Raw genomic sequence first — 17,421 nt, 5'->3', positions numbered from 1 at the left:
GATAAGTTCTACATATGTATATAGGTAGGTTTTTACCTTATCAATGCACCAATATATATGTACATAAAAACTGTCGAAACAGATATTTTAATGGAAGTAATAAACAACCGGCTGGTGTCATTATAAAATAACTATGACGCTAGTAGTGCATTATAAAAATTATAATTGCATTAGAAAAATAAGTATAATAATTTTCTTCACTGATAGACAAAAGCTTTATTTTTTACGAACAAAAAAACTTACTCGTAATACATCAATGGAACGTTTTAAACAAACGATAGTAGATAGTGTTCGTAGTAGTTCGTAGTCAATTGCCAACAAAATATTAGGCACAAAACCGGCTGGTTGTCAATATGCAGTGGTGATTTAGGGCGGCGCGACGCGAGGGACGCAGGGCAGGAATGGGAAGCAGGAGAGGGAGGGAGGTGGCGTTGCGAGATTAACCTTCGCTAGTTAATTGCGACAAATGATCATTGAACAACGAATAATGGACACAGTATCAATGTTTTATCGGTTCTTGATAATATTCAAATATTTAAATTTGAACAAAATCTGATTTCTATTTTTACAATCCTTTTCAACAAAGATTTTCTTTTGATATACATTATAATCTACAGCATACAGTAGGAATGAATAATATGTAAGTATAGATAATAATTACAGTTATTAATTAATCCTCATTGTACATATGTATAGGTACATAATACCCATTTCGTTCAATGCAAAGAAAGCAATTTCTATGTTGATTCTCCTTGAATACTCATATTGTCTGAACTTAATTATTGTATAACATTTTAAACGTATCTATCCTACATTTCATGCATCCAATAAAACTATTGACAGAAAAAAGTTTCGAAAGGATGGAACGTGCCCTGCCAATCGCCAATAGCCGCACGCCCTCTAGTTCATTAAGGGGTAATCGATTACCTTTTAATATTATTGCTGCTATTCGATACTAGATGGCATTGATGAATTATAAAAAACAACAATATTGTGAATGCAGTAAAAAAGAAATTAATTGTCATTCCGATGTAAAAAATAATTTTATTATTAAAATGACAAAAATTATTTACAAAAATATTATTACTTTAGGAAAATATTTGAATAGATGTTTTAATTATGATAATATGTATTCTATACCCTCTTTTCATTGTTGTATTTTATATTATTAATAAAAAAAATACTTTTATAGTTCATTTCATTAAATATATCCTGTGAGGGAAAATAGCATATTTTCAAGGTAGTAAAATGAATATTTGAACTCTGTATAAAGTCATATCAATAGATCTTATAGATTAAAAATATTGTTAGTTGAGTTAGTTGTTAGTTCTGCTCAATTAAAGTAGCTTTAGTACATATATGTACTAAAGTTGCATTTCCTTTTCCAAATTAACAATATTATGATCTAAAAAATTGTACAGTATCAATATACCTACTGTACAGTAATATATGGATATCAATGGATATCCATATATTACTTGTATATAGAAGCAGATACCAGAAAGCAACATAGAGGCTCTCGAGGCCCGTAAACCTGCGTTCCGGAGCCGCTTTATCTTTCGGAAAATTTGAATTCGGATTAAGAACCAACCCTCCTGTAATCTATGTAAACTCTCGCTAATTCAACTGCCTCTGAAATTGGTAGCTGTTTACTTTTCTGATAGTAGATAAGTACCGAACGAAATCGGAATCAATCGTTGATTATGTTGAATGTAAAATAATGTTAATTATACACGATTATCCTTTTTCCGGTTATTTTATTTATTTATCGGACAATTAATTAATTTTAAAATTACTAAGGAAATATTTATTTATAAATTTGGGTGTTATTTATTTTCACATTCATGGACGACCGGTTGTTGCGAACTCTTTTTGTATTACACATAAATATTGATTTTATTGTAGTTGCGTATCACAGATACATGTATTTCTTTTAATTATTTTATGCAAATTTTTCGGATGAACATAATAGTAATAGTATCCGCAGTCCACCAATCCGAAAAAACACCCTTATTAATTAATTACCTTTTCTACAAGAAATAGTATACCTAGTATAAGTAGTACCTACTCTATAAGTACTAGGAGGGATAAGTGATTATTAATAAAGTTGCCTTACACGTGGTTTCTCCTGGAGACCATTGTAGTTGATTCCCGGCGAACTTGCCGCGCTAACATGCCGCCTACTGACATGATCTAACATAATTATCATTCTATTATCACCAACTAGTACTCCGCACATACCAATAACGTAACCACTAATCTATCATCAGGTCATCACCTATGTACATACAAAATAAAATTTAAGTATTTCGCTTCAAGTAACCATGTAGCGCGCCAGTCTTTGGTGTAAATTTTGTACAAAGTTTGTATTTACGACACGCTCTGAAAAACCCCGCAAATGTACAAAGGTACACGAACGCGGACGCATAGGGCGGAAAATTCGATTTTCTGCCCGACGCCTTCTTAATACAGTGTGGTCCACGCATTAAGCCCAACCCTTGCCACAACGGAAACTGTTCGTTAATCAAATTCACTGGGCCAATCTCCGGCCATACAGATAGCGAATTCGCAATATATTGCCTCGGACACTGATAAAATAATCGAATGAGGGAGGTCAGACTGACATATCGATTACAATTCCACCACCATTTGGAGACCAAAATAGAAGCAAGACATACCCAGCAAATGAAAACATTCTATAATGAAAATTTTTACTACACACACTTGTAAACTTTTAAGGTCGTGAATTTATATTCATTTATTGTGTTGCATACACTACAATGTAGACACTTGACACTATCTTTGACTACCCTGAGCATGTCCTCGCCGACTTTATAATGTTCTACAAGTGAAAGAATTTGTAAAATTGGCCAAGTACTGCTTTATTCATTAGAAATACACATTCATAAAATTACATATTTCGGTTATAAAATTAGTAGACATTTTATAGTACTATTGTTTGAAGTAAACATAACTACGCTCAATTTTATTAATGAAGCCCAGGATAAAATTGCATAAAACAGAAGATCGCGAAACCGTAGGCACCAAATACTTTCTCACAATAATCGCTTTCAGTAATCGCTGCCCAATATATAAGAGGGCGAGGAGTTTGCTAGCAGATGTCGTAGCAATGTGGGTCGCGAGCTGATAAATAGTCGTGAACCCCAGGGAATATTGTACAGAGAAATAAAGGCTCCACGCCGCTCCCCGAGAGATAAGACCCGTCTTACGAATTAAACTTGAACGTTAGGACGCTAAACGCCATTTGTTCGATATTAACGAGATGGCGATACAATTTCATACCTTTATCTTTTAGAATACCTCTTGTCAGTTTATTTCATATTTATAAATTACTAGCTATGCCCGCGGTTATAATAGTGTATATGCTAAATTACTGTAAAGTTTCATTAAAATCCGTTCAGTGGTTTTTACGTGTAAGATTAAGAAACATCCATCCATCAATACTCACAAACTTTCTAGTTTATAATGTAAGTAAGATAATCCATGTAATTTATTAAATTTCAATATCACAAAATGGCTAGTCCAATTTACAATATTGGTACGAAAAATCTTATAGATTGAAATAAGATTACCGTAAATAATAGGGAATTTGCAAGAATGTATGATCATTATTCATCACACATATGTTCTAATAGAAGTGAAACCACGTTTTTTCCTAAATCGGATTGAGAATATAATTACACTGTTTTATTTATATAGTAAATATTCATGATAGTATCCCCAACACCTCAGAGTTTCATGAAGGATCAAAGATCTGATGAGTAAACTTATTTAACCCTTTTGAGCAAATCGCGAACTTAGGTCAGGTCAGTCGACTTTTCTCACCTTACCTACAGACACGTATCGGGAACAGTTAAAGGGCACTAATAGGTAGTTAAGTGGTAGTTCACCATTGACCCATACATAACACGTTGGAGCAACTTTGCCCGGGCGGGAAGGTAAGCGCCGAGCCTTGTACCGCATTAATAAAGGTAAGTGCGCCCATGTCGGCTAATGTGTCGTTATGACCCGTCCTGAAAAACTTCTGGTGTATCCCAAAAACAATTATTTACAATGGAATGGCTACCGTATTCCAACAGAAACAAGATTCATATTGGAACAGCGACGTTAGGAAAATCGCGTTTACGGACCATCATGTAGAGCCTGCAGTTTTGGGATTTAACGGTTCACAGGACAAATTCAGCTTTATTGTGTAAGGATGGAAGTTCACGATGCTTTGTAGCCTATAGTTTCGATCGTGGTGAAAGTACTTTATACGTTCGGGAACGTTATTCAGAAAAGCGTAGAACTACGAGTTACGGCGAAAGTGCTGAAAATGTAGAAGTATAGAAACGGGAACAGTATAGAAATCGTTTAACGATATACGTAATCTGTATGACAGAATTACGCACGTAAAATTACGTTAGTAGATAGATATTGTGTGTTAATTTTCTTTCACAATTGAATTGAAAACTATATTGGTGAGCTGACAGTCTCGCATGATATATTTTCTAATTTTGTTTATCCGTACCACAGATAATATAATATTACATATCCGTACTTATAATATAAATACAAATGTTTGTACCGTGCGAATCGAAGCTAGAACATCGGAAGTAAGGCGGTATACTAACCGCCAAACCACCGAGGCCGTCCTTTTAAGCTATACTGTAAAGTTTACAGACTATATTTAAATATACACATTAACTGATACCTGTATAGTCTCGTCATAGGAGTAGTTGCGGCTGGTAGCCGCAGCACTCATCTCACCGGCGGCGGCGCGCGCTCGAGGGCGGCGACCACATCTGTAACAAACATTTACTACAATAAGTCAATTATCGACCATAGGCACAAATAATAAAACCAAATAAACAATGATTACAAATGTTATATTATTTTACATAACATCCTTAAGCAACAAGATGAAGAGATCAAGAAATCATTTAATTACAATTATAGCAGCGCCAATTAAAATGCGAAACCGCATACGCAAAGCCTTAAAGAAGTGAGTGCAAATTATTTAACAGAAGCACGCCAGATGTTGTTCAAGTCGCTGAAACTTCGGGTGGGCTCATGAATAATTAAATGCGGGGATAGAGACGATAACTCACTCTGGCCTCGACGCGGTCTGCTGTCACAAAATAACACTTCAGTTGAGGAAATACCGCTTTTTATGACTTAATTAGTTACATCTCCGGCTCGGGACAGAAGTGTCGGGAATGAGTGCTTCGGCATGCGGAAACATGTACACTTTATCGTTGAAGACGGAATTAGTTCAACAAGGACGTGGAATAAGTTATGTCAAGTACAATAAAAGGAAGAATTAATGTAATCTAAGGAAACTCTCTTTGTTGTATACATGTATAATAAATTTGTAGGTACTTATTTACTTACATTTATACCACATACCACAACGGTAATCAAGCATACGGCACATCTGATAGTAAATGGTTACCGTAGTATATGAACGCCTGAAACACCAAGGGTGACATCTACGCGTAGCCGCCCTTAAAAACCTTTATATAACCTTCTTAAAAGACCATACTTACGTAAGCATTGCGATACTTGTATGTATATATGTATGTTTCTTTTTAGTTATATTTCCCACTGTAATTACCACAAACCCACATGTACAGCTTCACGTAAGCATAGAATCACTATATATAGCAACAGTTATTCTATGACGTAAACAAAGGTCCGGAAAACGGTTCGTGTTACCATAAATTGTGTTCAACCAACAGCTAATGCAATATCATGAGAAGTAGTGTTATCTTGTCTCTCAACAGACACATGCATAAAAACTTGTGATTATCTGAAGTGCATTTTGCGAGCTTCGTCGCGTTGAGCACTTTTACTGAGACCCTACTATTGTAATATTTTACATATTTACTAGCTACTCGCTCCGGCTTCACTCGGGTGCTCATGTATCTGTTATATATATATAAACCTTCCTCTTGAATCACTCTATCTATTAAAAAACTGTTTCAAAATCCGATGCTTAGTTTTAAAGAGTTAAACATACATAGGACAGACAGCTATAACCACTTTGTTTTATACTATGTAATGATTATTACAATTTGTTACTGCTTACCATTTTTGATAAATATTATTAGTTAAAAATTACTTTTGCTTATAAAATATTCAAAAATAACAAAATTCATCTTTGAAGTCGTTTAATAATAATAATTTGCAATCGACTACCGAAAAAATGACAGAGTATAGACAGTAATAGCACAGATAACATAAAATTTCATAGTAAAAGTCACCAAAAACGATTAATATACATACATGTTTTGTATCTAAGGAATACCAGTGTGTGTTAATTTTCAGGACTAATTCATTTACGATGATTATAAACAAACAAATACAGTCTTTTGTCATTCGGTACTGCTTTGTGACGCAACAAATATTATGTGAACAAGAGTCTAACAGTCAATCAATTTATTAATTAACTAGCAACTCACGCCCGGGCATACATGTATTATATATATATATAAACCTTCCTCTAGAATCACTCTATCTATTAAAAAAAACCGCTTTAAAATCCGTTGCGTAGTTTTAAAGATTTAAGCATACATAGCGACAGACTGCGACAGCAACTTTGTTTTATACTATGTAATGATGATGATAATGACAATTTTAAATTTTCTGTAGTCCTGACTTCTGAAGTAGCGTGAGCAGTATGACAGCCATCCATGATAAAATATACATACATACATGTATTAGGAAGGAACAATACATGTATTTTTTATCATGAACTGATTTAACAAAACAAATGACATTGTTTTTAATATAATTAGACCAGTAGCTCTGTATGTCTGTGCAAATTTCCGGTCATATGTATATAAAATCGAGAAACAGTAGTAAGAAAGTTGATGGCAACCATCTACTACATTACTACTCGTATCATGTTACTTAGTGAAAGCTGTTTTATATCCCAAATATTAGTTGTACCATAGATAACATAATAGTACATACTTGTACTAACTTGTAAATTAAATCGCATACAGCAAACAAGGCCTAATTAAAATAACAATTTTATACTATTGTATTAACATTTTAAACAAGATTGAAATTTATTCAATGTTAATATGGACGAATTCTGTTATATTTTAAAATAATATATTTAAGAACTGTAACTTTCTTTAGCATGAACGACATCTTATGTAAACGGGTAATTTAATTACGATGGCCTGGGTCTAGGTTTGAAACCGTTGCGGTACCCTCACACTGAAGTTGTATCCATCAGACAGGTATTGGTATTCAGTCGCTCCATAGATAAGTCTTCCGCTGAGTTGGATGCTATCAGCACACGCTCCCATTTTCGTTCCGTGCAGCTGTAAAGGTCAACTGAGACTAACGGCATTAGAATAGTTCGAAAAAACTTTTCGTTTGCAATAAACGTATTTTTATTATTCTTTTATTTTATCCAATTTATTATAATTATTTATTAAAACAATTTTAATGACATAATGAATATTAGATTTTTAAAAGAAGCGCTGCAAATACATAATTTTAATTTATTCACACAAGAATTAGTAGTAAGTGTGCTGTAAAATTTCGAGGATAATCTTGAAGCGATGGTTAACCTTTTCAGCTTTGATATATGAGGTGGATATATGCTACCGAAAGGGTGTCGGATAAATATAACGTATAGGTACTACATTAACACTTAATCCTTTGCGGTTTCGTGCATATATTTAAGGTCTTGATATTTTTTACAGTATGTACAATAATATTCATATTAGCAGTTATAGAAGTGTGTAATCAATATTATAGCCCTGTTATAACTTTTCTGAATTTCGTTTACATATACTTATTATTCCAGGAATACAAATACTTATTAAACTTACTACTCAATATAGTGCAATTCTGTATTTATAACATCTTATATATATAAAAAGTCTTGTGTCCCAATGTTAGTTACGAAATTCCTGCGAAACGGCTGGACCGATATTTACGAAATTTTATATGCATATTCAGTAGGTCTGAGAATCGGCAAGTATCATATATAAGGATAAGTGATTTTTTTATTGTTTGAAAAAAAATTTATACCATATTTTATTATAATGTGGCATTAAAAAATACATACAACCCTAAATTTGCACCATTCTGCCAACAAACCCTATTTTAATAGCGATTTTAGTTTATATATATATGGCAAAACAACGTTCGTTGGGTCAACTAGCATAAATATACAATGCAATATTTGCAATATTAATAATCGTATTTAGGTATAATTGACGATGATTGTAACGTTTACAGCAAAAGGCATTTCAATACTGTGTCGGCTAATCCGCACTTATTACCTACATTTAAAATACCTATGTAAGGCTTGAACGTTAAAACCAGGAGATCAAAGGCTCCTAGAGATATGAAAAAAAGGTGCGAGCCTCATCGATCCGTAGCTTGACATTCGCGTCACGGAGCTGCAGGCCCACTGCGCCGTTGCCATGGCAACACAGCCCGGAGCCGAACTGAAGCCGTCAAAATAATCACATTTGTTATTTACATGCTTACAGAACATAAAAACCTTTTAATACGTTTAATAAATAGATATCTTCTATTATCTTGATCTTCTATTATTAGTCCACGTAATACTGAACTCATTCAATAAAAAAAGATTCATTAAAATCAGTTCTGAAAGGCCCAATGTACTAAGTAAATTTCGAAAACTTTATTTAATCTTTTTTAAAGTTAAATAAAATTTGGTAATAAATAAAATTAGACATAACCAAATTATAAAGGCTTGGTATTAAACATATAATTGACATACAAGTCGTATAACTCTAACGTATGTATATTTATACAATATTAAATATTTATAGTTTAGGTGAATTTATTATTAACCACCAGTACAAAAAGGAGGGTAACTAACGTGTATTCCGTATCTTTGAAATTTGACATCGAAATGGTTCTTAGCTACAATTTATGAAGAATTGTAAAGGCGTATCAAGGTAAACACATTTTGTTTACTTCTTGTAAAAAAATAGTCCATAATTTTAAATAGTGTAATGGTTAGTTTAACATTGAGTAATAAAATTAAAAATTTTAAGTAACCCCGACAAAAATGAACTATTTAAAATTATGAACTATTTTTTACAAGAAGTAAACATAATTCTAATTTATTAATTGAATTACTCAATCAATCTTATGGCTGATTGAATAATTATGAGTTTGAAAAATCCTGTTTTAAATTTTACGCTGAGGAACTAGATGAGTCAAAGGCACACTATGTCATAATGAACACGACTCTTGACATGACCAATTTTCGCACTGACCACATTTTATATCGGTGTTTCTTTTACCGGAGAGTCGGTCAGAAATATGAACTGACAACCAAAGGTAACAGCCAGAATTGAACGGACGACTGCACCGGTGTAAATCAATAAACCACTAGTTTGTACCTAAGTACTACAATAGAAATAAAGTAAAAATAACCAAATAACCCCTTATCATTATTGTCAACTGTATATCATATTAATTGCTGTCATTAAGATTACTATCTGTCAAAAACATGAACTTTTATTACATAGTTTTCCATTTACTTACTGCATAAAAAAGTTGAATTGTAAAATAGATAACATTTTAAATATAAAGGTCTGTTATACTATAAGATATATAGAGCAATACAGTTAGCCGTTAGTCTGATGTGTAAGCCTGTGGCACTCGTCTGTCTCTGCCTATTCCGTAAGGACCCTAGCGTTAGGATAGAGATCCTTTTTGTTGAATATAACATAGGGCAATTACAATATAACTTTACTGATACACAAACAATCGACATGTTTATCAATTAATGCACTTCAATATAATTATACAGTTTTATTTAAAAGTATCTTAGGAATAATTTAATAGAAGCATATTTCTAATAGGTAGGTATTAGATGATTGTAAGCTTGAAGATTTATTTGATAGCATCATGACTTAGTTTGTTATACCCAGAACTTACACCCAAAAGGTTGTGAATTCAAAATTTAAATAAAAAGTAACTTTGCCTCAACACGCATTAATTGATTCATATTTTTTAAGGTTATTCCAAGTGATAACTCTACGGCTTTTAAATATACCCAATTACCCAGTGAAATGTGGGCATGACAGGTATCACGTGTCATGTAACATATCTGATTGTACTGACGGATATCACATGATAACCAGATATCCATAGTGCTGTACCAGATATCCATAGGTGCCCGTTCCTATTTACCATTAGCAATCTTCAGTTTGCAATTGAAATTACATAAGAAAAAGTTAAATTTAGTTTGAACCATGATATCCTAATCCTCTGGTATAGCAACGCATCCACGTATGTTCATGTATAGGTAACGGTTATCGCAACAACATCAACAGGTAGGGTGTCAGCTAAATGCGAAAAAATACCTATTCATTATATTTGTAAGCTCGAAAAGTCTATAGTATAACCCATAGATACATGTCTATGATAATGGTAATAGTTGCGTACGCGCACCCCTGTCAATATCCCGACACCCCTGTATAGAGTGGCCATCTATAAATAACGGCAGGAAACACCGTCCTTCCTGCTTCACTACGACACTTGTTTACCTTACCAGCTGTTTAACCCCAGTAGTGGTGAAATACTAGATGAGTACGTTAACCTCAGTGTACATGCTTATTTACAAGTTCAAGTTGAACTTAAATATCTAAAACATCTAAATACCTAAATAAATTTAAAAAGTTAATTTTTAAATATTCTTTTGTTAACTGAGATATCACGGCTCTTAGCCTGTAATTTCACTGGCTAATCGCACTCTACAACTATCAAGCTTACAAAGCATCTTGACTGCCGTGTGAAGTGTTCTACACTGAGGTACTAAGGGGATTGTTGGTAATAGGGTAACCCCATCGCTAGCAATGTACCATGACAGGTAGATCTCCACGCGTTACCCCCTGGAAACCATCGTGGTTAATTCCTATTGGATTTGTCATAAAAAGTTAGCCCTTTAATTCGACTCTGACTGTCTTCATGCTCAACATCCTTACTGGTGAGTCTCCAGCGTATACCGTAAGTCTAGGCGGGAACATCATTCCATAATTATCAATTTTAAAATATGAGATACGACTTTTAACAATTTATCTATGGAACATTCTATATAACAGTAACATTTTAAAACTAGTAGTAACAGCTTTTTGATGAGATGTTACTGTATTTATATATTGTAAATATATAAATACATACACTTAAATACAATATTGGAATGTTCTGCAGCAATATAATGTGTTCTATCTGTAGTGGTACCACCACAGTCACGTCCCGTCGAAACTGTTATTTATGTAAGTAGGTTTACAGACCATCCCAACGACCGTTACTATATTTATTGAGGGTTCACTCCTTTTATGCTTCCAATACATTAACCCTAACAAAGTGTTTTACTAGGCCCAAGCGAATTATTTGCAGTCATATTTATATTTTAACAAGCTTCCCGCCCCGACTTCGCATAGGTGTGCATACATACGTACGTAGACGCATGCAAAAAAACCCGGGGAATTAGAAGCTATATAACCTCTTATTGACTTATATATATACAAATAGTCATTTTAGAATTAGAATTCTATCTAAACTTCTTGAGATAATGGTCAATATTTTATTCCTCTCCCAAAGAAGATGAAGATGACTTTATAAATTTATAAATTACTTCGAAATTTCCAAATTGCAATAGGCTTTTCATTTCTCAATCCCACGAAAAAAATTGTCTTTGTATTGTACGTGTATTTGCACACTTCTAAAGGTCGCTTCCGTAAAACATCCCAGTTGTGTTGCCAATCTTCCCGATTTTACTGAAGTGTCACACATTAGTGATAGTTATTTGCATCTATCAATCACTATATTTGAAATTGATTAATGCTCTAATCTAGTTAATCTAGTTTTATGCCCTTCCTGGCTCTCGTTTTAGTTTTTTTTTTTTGTGATGTAGGTATATTTTTACACTATTCAATGGTTTTCTTTGTGGCCCACATGGGAGTAGTACCAATTTTCAAGTTGAAAGAGTATCAACCTAAATCTCGCGATTTCTCGATAGAAATTTTTTTTTACATTGTGCCTACTAATAGTATGTACCTAGATAGGTATATACTTAATCTTATACAATGTTTGAAGGTATATGAAAATTATAGTAGGTGTATTAGGTTAGTGCCGCTATTTTTTTAAGTCCTCATTACTAACAATCCTCTTTCCCTCTGAGCCTATTGCCTGTGTTTCGCCTCAGTTGTCTCGTATATACAGAAAAAACTGTACCTCCTTAAATGTAATTAAAAACGAAGTAGATACAAAGTAGATACAATTCATAAGTGGGTATTACAACCCAATTCTACACAAGGAGTACAGTTGTACCTACATTACATGGGTGCTACAATTTTAGAAAATAGTAATCTACAAAAAGTAATACCATAGGTAGATATTATAGAAACAGTGCCAAATCATGATGAATATATAATAAAAATATAATATTTTTTTACGTAGCTACACGTAAAAAAATATTAATATAATTTCCGTTTCCTCAAGGTTTACATTAATTTATAAATTATATTTACCCCTGCTGTCATCGTTTGAGCGAGCACCACATCTCCGATCTCACAAGCACCTTGTCCAAACAAGACATATAATATCTGCACTACCGGTGTCATAAGAGTTATATTTCATCGGAACTTAACTGGGATCAACATTTTACTTTAGCAGATATGAGACACCAATATTGCTTTACTTTACACAGACATAGTCGTAACATCAAATTTTACGTTAATTCTCTCAGAAGCACCAATAAAACACCGAATCTAGAATGACCCCAACCTTATAAACACAATGTTTATATTATCAGATAGTTTACGTAACGTACGAAACACCGCCCTACGGCTAGGGAACACCGAAAACTGAACTGCCTGAAAGATATTGTAGTATAAACTGGATTTGTAACAGGTATACATAGCTACCAAAGTACGTTACTTTCTACATTGTGCAGTGACATCTAGTGTTCAATAGCAAAACTACAGAAAAACTTTAAGCAATGACAACTCAAAAGTTCTTAATTGTCTCCGTAGTGACATCTGAACGTAGTGTAGAATCACGCAGAAAAATACTTACTTCTTTGTATTTCTATTTTCGCTTAAAGATTCTAGTATTTTAGCTCCCGTTATTCAATTCACTTATTATTTATCTTTCTAAAGTCTATTTTATTTTTCTATTCGCACAATAATTGGTAGAACTGAAATAATCCAGTTATAGTGACTGACAGCTGTCAAATAAATAAAATGTCTTTAGGTACCATAAATGTCAAAATTCCTGTCTAACTTGTTTTTCAAACTTAATTTATTATATTTGTTAATTTTCTAAAAAAAACGCAAAATTATAGATTTCAATAGAAATAATAGATTTCAAATCCGATAAAGTAAAATTATACCTTTATTTTTATATATTTTTGACATTAAATAATATGGTTAAAGTTTGGAAGTTAGGTCTTATGAGTTACGATACCGCCTTAAAAATTCAGTTAACTATTGCTCGAAAACACTTGGATGCTGTAATGAAAGGCATAGAAACAAATTATGATACGCTTCTTCTTGTGGAACACAAACCTGTTTATACTGTCGGTAAGATATTAAATTAAGCTGCTCATATAACGTTTAACACTGACTCTAACTTAAAAGTAAACAGGTTACTTTAGTTTTCAGAGAACACTTAATAATTTTTCTATTAATAAATATGGAATACGTGAGCTAACGATAAACACTTTCGGGTTACCGAAAGCAACAACCCATCATATTGACTTCACCAGGAATTTACCACTTTGACTTCCAGGGGACAATGTGCTACCTGACATGGTATATTTTACAAAAGGACAATTAATTGCCAGCAATGATAAAACCCATCCCTCTTAAACAATAGTTAGTAAATCAAAGAAATTATATGTATTTATTTAATTAATAAATTTTATTTTAAATATTTTAAACTTTCAAATACACCACTAAATGTGGTCATGTCAATTGTTACATACTACTACATTGATAGCTGACAACAATTCTGACTAGGATAATTTCAGGCAGGATGCCTTTAAATATCTTATGTAGTTGTAGCCCACTTATATAAAATGAAATATCTACTTTGGAAAGTACCCACTCTATCCTAAGGAGATAAAACTTATCATTGATAAGAATATCCTTCACTTCAATTCTTCTCCGGACAGGCCTATGCAGCAAACTCAAAAAAGGATGAGCACAATAGATCTTTGCAGGTTGCCCTGCTATAGGTCTCTTTAGTACCAAGTAGTAGTTTTGGATACTACTACCCCCAATAAAAAAATAAGCCCTCTGGGATAACAGTTACGGCATGATGTATTTTAAACCTGTTTTACTTCAAAGGTATAAGAGACGAAACCCCAAAATCAGACGTTCTAAGGCTCAGAGAGCTTGGTGCAGAGTTTAAAAAAACAAATAGAGGTGGCCTCATCACGTTTCATGGTCCAGGACAACTTGTTGCATACCCCATCATAAACTTGAAACATTTTAAACCCAGTGTAAAATGTTACGTCCACAACTTAGAAGAGACTGTAATTCAAATATGTGATGAATTAGGTGAGTTGATTTGATATATAAACCTATTTAAATCTTCAAAACTGCTTTTTACAGACTTGCTAAAGGTACTTGTTGATAATAATCAACCAGTACCATACGAAGCATATAAAATCAAACTATGAGACACATTTAAGTGTTATAAACAATATTTTTTAATAATTTATTCAGAAGTACCAGATTTTATCTAGTCATATAGATTATATCCAATTATCATACAGGCCAATATAGCTTTTATGAAACTATTATATAGTTTTTTTTTATATTTCCTTGCCAAAGAAGTATGAAATTTTAAAATAATTTTTGAAACCTTCACACAAACCGTTTGTTGGCATGTCTATTTTAGTATGAAAAGATTAAAATTTATATTCTAAAATTTACATCTTGGTAAATTACGTCGTGGTTTAGTCTCATAACAATTATACGTGGCGTTGAGCTTAGTTTGGCCTTTTGGTACTAACAGTGTAGTAACAGTGTTTGGTAGTAACTGTACAGTGTGTAACCTTGTATAGTAGACAAAGCAATGTTATAAAAAATGTGTATGTGTTTATGTATTTTTGAGATAATATAAAATCTAATAAGATTTTTTAGCTTTGCTTTTTTCTTTATAGAAATAGAATTGAAATGGAAAGAAAATTTTAAATATAATAAATAATAAACACAATTAGTTGTCCAATCTAGAAGACATTATATAACATGCATACATAACTTACAACTGAAAAGAAAATCTCTTTCACAGGTATTAAAGCGAACCGGTCACCACATACTGGTGTATGGGTAGATGATAACAAAGTAGCAGCTATTGGTGTACATGCATCGCGGTACATTACCACTCATGGTATTGCATTAAATTGTGATAATGATTTGTCGTGGTTCGATCATATAGACCCTTGTGGGATTAAAGATAAAGGTGTAACATCACTGACCAAAGAAACAGGCTTAAATTGTTGTGTAGAGAAAATGACACCGTTATTTTTAAAGAAATTTGACAAAGTTTTTGACTGTAAATGTGAAGAGCTAGATACAAATGCTCAGGAGGATATATTGAATTCGGTCTATAATAATTTATTAACTCAAACTGTTATATGAAACTAGATAGTTTATTTTTTTATGATATGATCTGCTTCAGAGTTAGTCAAAAGAAGTTAGGTATTTATTTATCACAAATATTGTTTATTGTTGAAATAAAAATAAATAAAAATTTGTACAAGTTTATTTCATTTGTAAATTTATAATGAAAAAGTAATAAATAAGTAAATTAATTAAATTAATTTCAATAAATAAAGTAGAAATCTCAAGTTGGGTTGAGAGAAACTATTATATTTTATGACTATAATATGTACGAAATGGAGTTAATACATTAGTCCTCTATATATATTTGTTTCTACAAAACCCAACTGAAAGTTCTCAAACATATGTTTTAGAATCGTTAGAAAATGGATTGCGCAATAATATATTTACAAAAATAATTTTATTGTTTAATTTGTTACGAGAAATAAGGGATCATGAAAATATGTTACGATAGCACAAATAATGAAATGATTTCCTATAAATAACAATATGTTAGTTAAGTGATTTTTTCTATAAATTAATAACTAACTATTAATATAACTAACCATACTATCAGAATATTCCCCTTAAACCATTCAATTTCGTCACAATTATACTGATTCGTTAGTTTTCGGGGACTATTCCAAACAATGTTTCATCTAATTTGATGTGTACCTACTCAATAATTGTACAATAAACTGGTCCGATACTTATTCTAATAAATGCATTCCCTTAATAATATATATTTTCCTTTAACTGCAGTATTAAAGGAAAATAAATAACCTATCTGTTTGTTACTAATATTGGCTAAAGGCAATGGACAAATGAATCTATTTGTCATTAAATTCGCTATTCCACTAATCGTATTATATCTACTTAAAATTAGTAAATGCTTTTAAATGCAATAAATTATAACACTAAAATAAATGCAAAACACGCGGTGGTTAAAATAATATCAAAATTGTCACGAAATCATTTCCCAAACAAATACACCACGAGAGTATGCTTTATAAATTACAATATGAACGACGGAACTTAATTAAGTATGGACGGATTTATGACGTTTAATACAGTTTGTATGGGTTTTTGTTATCAGTCATTTGTATCACAAGTTCCTCAATACATGACAAACATTGGAACAACTGTATGTCGAGACAAACTTGTCTAAATAGCCTCTTGTTGTGAGTTAGTCGCACATTGGACAAGTGTGTTTACGACATGTGCTTGGGCGGTGTAAGCCATTTGCGCATGTAATAACAGAATATAGTTGCTATATATAAAAGGACGAGCAGCGCGCACGCTACACCCAACAGGAGTACGGACGACTTGCTGGGGCACGGCTCCACTATCGTCACTGTTTTCTCTGCAAAATGTAAATAATACATAATTAAAAACCTTTAATGAAATGATACAAAAAGGACCATCAAAATCTATATTATCATGTAACATTCGCATAAAATAACAATAAGACTGACTTTATACTCAGTTTTATTTTAAATCTTTTAATTTCTTTCAAGTCCTTTTAATGTTATTACAATATTTTTTTATAAATAAATACAGTGGAATTAATTATCTACTTTTTGTGACTGAAAATTTATCTGTCGCTATGTCGAGGTAAAGCAATTTACAATTAATTACTATTTCATCACTATATAACAGATTCAATCAGAATAAACAGATAGTTAAAATTCATTCAAATTATTAAATTACACAGACATCAAATATTAATTGGTCTTACGGTTGTTAATTTTTATGTACCTAGTCACCCAGTGTTACCTACAATCAAATACCTATA

The 17,421-nt window shown here is 32.3% G+C and overlaps 2 protein-coding genes across 2 annotated transcripts in view; one reads left to right on the top strand and one right to left on the bottom strand.

The window, feature by feature from the left end:
• Positions 1–13,285: 13,285 nt before the first annotated feature.
• Positions 13,286–16,443, top strand: LOC131844196 (putative lipoyltransferase 2, mitochondrial). Its single transcript, XM_059193008.1, has 3 exons — positions 13,286–13,598; positions 14,367–14,579; positions 15,316–16,443. The coding sequence occupies exons 1-3, from the start codon at positions 13,442–13,444 to the stop codon at positions 15,663–15,665; spliced, it is 720 nt and encodes a 239-aa protein (XP_059048991.1). The 5' UTR covers positions 13,286–13,441; the 3' UTR covers positions 15,666–16,443.
• The window catches only part of LOC131844195 (uncharacterized), a 61,556-nt gene continuing 60,421 nt past the window's right edge, over positions 16,287–17,421 (bottom strand). Inside the window, exon 17 of the mRNA XM_059193007.1 lies at positions 16,287–16,989. Coding sequence (XP_059048990.1) covers positions 16,838–16,989 — 152 coding nt within the window. The 3' untranslated portion in view covers positions 16,287–16,837. The remainder of the gene's footprint in view (positions 16,990–17,421) is intronic.

The sequence above is a fragment of the Achroia grisella genome, unplaced genomic scaffold (assembly GCF_030625045.1).
Source record: "Achroia grisella isolate CSIRO2021 unplaced genomic scaffold, CSIRO_AGI_Agris_v1 utg402, whole genome shotgun sequence".
NCBI classification, from domain to species: Eukaryota; Metazoa; Arthropoda; class Insecta; order Lepidoptera; family Pyralidae; genus Achroia; species Achroia grisella.
This window is presented reverse-complemented; position numbering and strand designations above follow the sequence as displayed.

Excerpts from the sequence above, each read along its gene's own strand:
- LOC131844196 (XM_059193008.1), top strand. The coding sequence starts at position 13,442 with ATGGTTAAAGTTTGGAAGTTAGGTCTTATGAGTTACGATACCGCCTTA. Across the intron at positions 13,599-14,366 it reads CAAACCTGTTTATACTGTCG|GTATAAGAGACGAAACCCCA; the intron begins GTAAGATATTAA and ends TTTACTTCAAAG. Across the intron at positions 14,580-15,315 it reads TCAAATATGTGATGAATTAG|GTATTAAAGCGAACCGGTCA; the intron begins GTGAGTTGATTT and ends TCTCTTTCACAG.